The sequence below is a fragment of the Podarcis muralis genome, chromosome 2, assembly GCF_964188315.1.
Source record: "Podarcis muralis chromosome 2, rPodMur119.hap1.1, whole genome shotgun sequence".
Taxonomy (NCBI): domain Eukaryota; kingdom Metazoa; phylum Chordata; class Lepidosauria; order Squamata; family Lacertidae; genus Podarcis; species Podarcis muralis.
Genome location: NC_135656.1, coordinates 5,709,330 through 5,715,329, shown reverse-complemented (window position 1 = coordinate 5,715,329; position 6,000 = coordinate 5,709,330). Strand labels below are relative to the sequence as shown.

The 6,000-nt window shown below is 58.4% G+C and overlaps 1 protein-coding gene across 2 annotated transcripts in view; it reads left to right on the top strand.

Moving 5' to 3' along the window:
• Positions 1-200: 200 nt before the first annotated feature.
• Positions 201-6,000, top strand: part of CACNB3 (calcium voltage-gated channel auxiliary subunit beta 3) — a 34,596-nt gene continuing 28,796 nt past the window's right edge. The window contains exon 1 of one of the 2 annotated variants that reach the window (XM_028721381.2): positions 201-522. In XM_028721381.2, coding sequence (XP_028577214.1) covers positions 481-522 — 42 coding nt within the window. In that variant the 5' untranslated portion in view covers positions 201-480. Of the gene's footprint in view, positions 523-2,065; positions 2,169-6,000 lie in introns of those variants that run through there. The other variant, XM_028721380.2, reaches the window with a different exon arrangement.

Below are 6,000 nucleotides of genomic sequence, written 5' to 3'. Positions count from 1 at the left end.
ATCTGGAGCTGGTCGACGGCTGGAGCGAGGCGCATCCTGCACGCCAGCGCGCCCCCCTTCTTCCTCAGCCCAGAAGCGCCCCACCCGGGCGAGAGGGGGAGAGGGGAGCCCCGAGCTGTGCGCGCGGAGAGGGCGCCATCGGAGAGGCTCTCGCTTGGCAGGGCGCATCCTCGCCCCCCCCCCCCCCCCGTGATTATATAGCGCCTGGCACGTCCCCGAGCCCAGCCTGGGAAGGGCGCGTGGAGCGCGGCGGGAGGAGGGCCGGGAGGCGCGGCGGCGCGCACCGCGCTCGTCGGCAGGAGGAGGAGGAGAGCGCGGGCGAGCGGACGAGCGCAGGCAGCCAGAGCCGGGCAGGCGCTTCGGAAGCGGCGCAGCGGGGCCGGGGGGGCGCCTCCCTCCCTCCTCCTTCCTTCTCCCCAGCGGGCAGCGCACCCCGGGCCCGCCCGCCCGCCGGCCGGCCGGCTCCCTCCCCCGCCGTCTATGTCTTTTTCTGACTCCAGCGCAACCTTCCTGCTCAACGAGGTAACCGACCAGGCAGCGCGCCGCCGCCGCCGCCCCCCGCCCCATGGCAGCCCCGGCGCCAGGCCCGCCCCGCTCGTCTCGCGCGCCTCTCCCGCGCCAAGCGGCAGCTTCCTCGCGCGCCCCAGGCATCCCTCCCCACCCCCACGCGCGCCATACAGCAACTCCGGGAGGATCCCGGGAGCCCGCCAGGGAGAAGGGGCGGGCGGCTGCGCGCCTCGCCCGCCCCTTCGCCGGGCTCCTCGCCTCTCTCTCTCCCGCGCCTTCAGTCCCGTTGCGCTTCCTAGATTCGCGGCTGGGGTGTCAGGATTGGTGCTGCGTCCTCGCTGGCAAAGGGCGGAGGGGTTTCTTTCTGCAGGGGCTGCCCAACTTCCGTGGGACGGGGTGGGGGTCCAGCCTGCACCCCTGGCACCGGGCTTGGAGAGGCATCTGGAGGCGCAGCTTGGGGGAATGGCAGGGGGAACCCCACCGGGCCCCATTTCCGGCAGAGCCGGAGGACCGAGTCCAGATCAGCGGGCAGCAGCACCTGCACCGAAGTTAACGGGGGGGGGGGGAGGCGAACGTCCCCATCTGCCCTTTAGGGATGGAGCTGTGAGACCGTCTGGGTGGGCAATCCGGAGCGTAGAGCCGGAGGAGAGACCCCCCTTGATGCCTTAGGGAGAGGCGCTGCATCAGGGAAGCTGGAGGGAGGCAGAGGGTGGCATTGCCAGGGGTCGCGCGGAGAAGCACCCAGTTGGTCCTGGTTATCCAGTGACCTGCAGGCAGTTAGGCAGCCGGGGCTAGGAAAACAGGGGCACTCAAGGAACAGGGTGGGGCGCACGTCGTGCCGTGGTGGTGGCCTGGACTTCTCACCCTTTCACTGCCCACATTCCTTCGCTTGCCCGCTCTTGGTGCCCGGACCTCTCCTGGCCCAAGCAGGAAGGCTGTGTCTCCCCAACCCCCAAATCCATTTTGTTTGGCTGCGTATCCAGCAAGGCATCCTTCTCTGCCCTCCCTGTCTCTGGAGCCAGAATAAAGGGCAGAGCTTGGTGGGCACCAAGAATGCACTGACAACGACCCCTGCCCCCCAAAAACCCACATCACATGCCCTCCGGTCGTGTCTTCCCTCTCCCCACCCTGTTGTTCCCCTTCTGCTCTCTGCACCGCGCCCCTTGGCACCCCGCTTTGGTCTTGCCCCAGGTGGGTGCAGACGCATCCGGACAGTTCAGGAGCTGCCGCCTGCCCCACTTCTCTCTTCTCTCTCTCTTTCTCTCTGCCCGCCCCCCACCTCCCCGCTTCCTTCCGTGCTTGCCTGTCTCAATGCCTGCCCCCAGGGGAGGGCTGGTGGGTGGGCGCTATTGTTTTTGCCGTCGTTGCTGAGCGGAGAGAGCGAGCGAGCGAGCGAGCGCATCCAGGGTGGGGAATCTTTCTCGGGGAGCAGACAGCAGCTCTGCCATTGCGTGCCATCCGCTGCCCCCAACCCAGCTTGGGGCAGGGGGCACAGCGCTGGGCATCCCTCCGATTGGAAGAGCTGCCCCCTTTCACCCCCCCCCCCACCTTCACCCTGCTGCTGCTGCCACCACCACCACCTCTGTCTTGGTTCCTGAGCGATTCTTTCATCCCCCATGTATGACGACTCGTGTCTCCATGGATTCGAAGACTCCGAGGTGGTGAGTCTGGCAGAAGCCAGGGGCTATTTTCAGCAGGGGAACCGCCCACTTACAAGAACCTGGCACCGTCCTGGTTCGCTGGGTGCGGGGCTGGATGGCAGGGGGTAAGGTGGGGTGAGCTCTGGGGCTATGGACTAGGTGTTAGAAAGTTGGGGCAGAGGACCCATGAGGGCGCTGGGGGGTTGTGGCCGGGGGTGGGGAGACAGTGGAGTAGGCGACTGAGCTCAGGGCACAATCACAGATGCCACGAGGGTTTAACTGGGCACCTTTGGTGGAGGAGGACCAAGGCATGTTAAGGGTACCCCTTAGTTATGGGGTGGTGGTAAGTTGCTTTCCTTGGCTTCTGTTTGGCTCAGGGCTGGAAGACACTTGGAGGCTTGGTCATCTCCAAGGAGTGGAGGAAAATGCTTCTGGATAGATGGGGGTGCTCTAAATATGTCCGGGTGCAAGCGGGCAGGAGGTTGGTTGCCCTGGCATTCTAGGGAAGTGGTGTTCTTTCCCCTAACAGCTCCCCCTGCTGGTGGGTGAATCCAGCACGCAGGAACATGGGGCGCTTCCTTGCATACCTAGTCAGACCATTGCTTCATCTAGCTCAGTCTTGCAGGGTTTCACTCTCTCCCAACCATGCCCAGAGATGCCCTGGCATGGTGTTCCTTGTCAGCAGCTGGTTCTTGGGAAGGGCTTGTGCTTTCCTGAGCCAGGAGCGGCGGGAGCGAGTGCAGAGTCCCTCAGACCACACACCTGTTTTGGGGTAGATCCTTGGTTGGAGGTCCTCCTACATGGCTTGGGTAAGGGGTGGAGAAAGTCTCACGTCTCCCTTCAAGTGGGATCCCAAAAATAACTCCTTCCTGAAAGAGGAGGAGGAGGTGTTTCTCTTCTGCACTTTCCCTGGCTGTTGTCACCCAGGCATTAGAGCTCGAAAGAGGAGTTGCGGAAATCCTGGATGGAGAGTTTGTGGAGGGCTTTGGCTGGAGGATGTGGGCATAAAGGAACCTGCTTTGTACAGAGCCAGACCATTGGGTCCACCTGGCTCATTACTGGCTGCGCTAACTAGCAGTGAGACTCTCCAGGAATTCAGGCGGGGATCTTCCTCTTAGCTGGGGATGCTGAGGATGGGACCTGGAGCCTTTTGCATGCAAAAGAGATGCTCTAGCCACTGGACAATGGCCCTTCACCTAACATGTGTAAGCAAACAGGGGCTATAATCTAGATAGATGACAAGGGAAGAGGACACATGGCTAGGAAAATCTCCACCCAGTAGGCTAGTTCAGCAGGTCTGGAACGAGCCTCTTTGTCAACCTCTGTAGGAGCCCATCAATTATAAGTCAGGTGTGGGGGCTCCCCTGTGTGATGCCAGCACAGTTTTTATCATGCCCGGTCCTTGGGCTTCCTGCCCACCTGGTTGGGGTTAGGCATCCACAGCAGGCACAGCTGCTCCGCTTTGAAATGTGTGGGTGGGTGTCGGCAGGAGGAGGTGGATGATCAGCTGACATGACGGAACTGGGCTTTGGAGGGGGGAGGGGGCTGGCATTTCCTAGTGTCTGCCTGAGCTGGGGGGGGGGGGAGAGAAGAGAGACGCTGCATGCTGTAAGTGCGAGATGTTCACCTCTCCCCCCGCCTCCATTTCTAGCACCTCTTACCTAAGTCATAAAAGCACTTTTTAAAGACTGTTGCAAAGTATTTTCTTCTTCTTGGTGTCTGTTGATCACACTCCATGTGCAGAGGGAGGGGAGGAGAGTGAAGGTGCAGAATGGCGGGTGGTAGCATAGGGCTGCGAGTTATTAGAGGCCTTCACCTTTCCATTCGCATTCCAAATTCTTGGGAACCAGAATCAAGTTGTGCCCAGAAATCCTCGCTCCTGGTTCATACCATCTCCAATCTTACTTCTTGGTTTATGGGAGCTGGATTATTTACATTTATTTTTGCAGGGGCGGGGGACCAAATTTGGCTCAGTGGCAGAGCATCTGTTTTGCGTGCAAAAGGTCGTGGGTTCAATCCCTGGCATCTCCAGAGAGGACTGAGATTGTCCCCTGTCTGAAACCCTGGAGAGCCCCTGCCCAAGAGACTCTGTATAAGGCAGCTTCCTATGTTCCTGTGTTACACTTGTAATCTGACTTTCTCAAGCTCAGGTTGGCATACATGGTTCTCCTTCCCTGCATTGCATCCTCACAAGAACCCTGTGAGGTGAGTTAGGCTGAGAGAGAGTGACTGAACCCAAGGTTTCCTGGTGATCTCAATGTGGCTGAGTAGTGATTTGAACGCGGGTGGCGCTGTGGGTTAAACCACTGAGCCTAGGACTTGCCGGTCAGAAGGTTGGCGGTTCGAATCCCCGCAACAGGGTGAGCTCCCGTTGCTCGGTCCCTGCTCCTGCCAACCTAACAGTTTGAAAGCACGTCAAAGTGCAAGTAGATAAATAGGTACCGCTCCAGCGGGAAGGTAAACAGTGTTTCCATGTGCTGCTCTGGTTCGCCAGAAGCGGCTTAGTCATGCTGGCCACATGACCCGGAAGCTGTACGCCGGCTCCCTCGGCCTATAAAGCGAGATGAGCGCCACAACCCCAGAGTCGGCCACGACTGGACCTAATGGTCAGGGGGTCCCTTTACCTTTACCTATCTCCCGTTCCAGGCTGGTGCTCTTAATGACTACACAACATGCTAACTCTGGTTTTCAAAGGGCAAGGTAGGAATGGGGTGGACAGCAAGGCTGAACTGGATCTGAATTGGCGGCAAAGGGAGAGGAGGAAGTGGGGTCCAGACAATAGCCAGCTTTGGTCTTCAGGCTATTCTGAATCCTCCAATTCTTGTAATGGTAATCTGATTCAACGGTCTGGAAAGGGAGCAGAAGATGGACTGCTTTCTTATTTAGCTCATCATCATCAAATTTATTGTTCAAGTTTAAAATTCAGAATTAAAAACAAATTACTGTCACAAGGATCAGGTGTGTTGTGAAAACACACATTTCTGGTGTCGCAGGCCAGGGTGAAGAGGGGCAGACTCAGCATTCGCTGAAAGCTGTAAAGGGAGGCGGTCAGACTGAGGCTGGGGAGGGAATGCCAAAACCTAGGGCAGGGGTAGGCAACCTAAGGCCCGTGGGCCAGATGCTGCCCAATCACCTTCTCAATCCGGCCCACAGATGGTCCGGGAATCAGCATGTTTTTACATGAGTAGAATGTGTCCTTTTATTTAAAATGCATCTCTGGATTATTTGTGGGGCATAGGAATTTGTTCATATTTTTTTTCAAAATATACCGTAGTCTGGTCCACCACATGGTCTGAGAGACGATGGACCGGCCCACGGCTGAAAAGGCTTGCTGACCCCTGACCTAGGGGCTGTCACAGAGAATGCCTTATCCCAAGCCACAGACACACACCCCAATTCCCAAGGGAGGGAGAACTACCAAGACGGTTCCCTCTGCAGACCTTAACACCTGGGAGGGTCTGCAGGGAAAGAGGAAATCTTTCAGATATTTGGGGGCCTGGGTTGTTTAAGGCTCTGGTATCTGAGAGGCAGAATACCAGGGATTGTCACTGTGGCACTTTCTGTTTGTTGTTGGACTCCAACTCCCATAATTCCCACGATGGGTGTTGCAGTCTGGCAATATCTGGAAGGCACTGCACTGGTCCTCTTCCTTCTCCCTTTCTCGTGCCCTTCCTTGGTGTAGGAGTAGCGAGTTGACAGTGCAACCCGTCTCCCTTCGCATTGATCTCCCAGGGTGGGTGTTTCCCCCCTGCAAAAAGGAGAGGCAGACAGAGAAGGGAGCTGGGTGAAGTGGTGGAGCTTTTCGTTGGGGAGAGGAGAGGAGAGAGAGCGAGGCACTGTTGCTCACTGACAG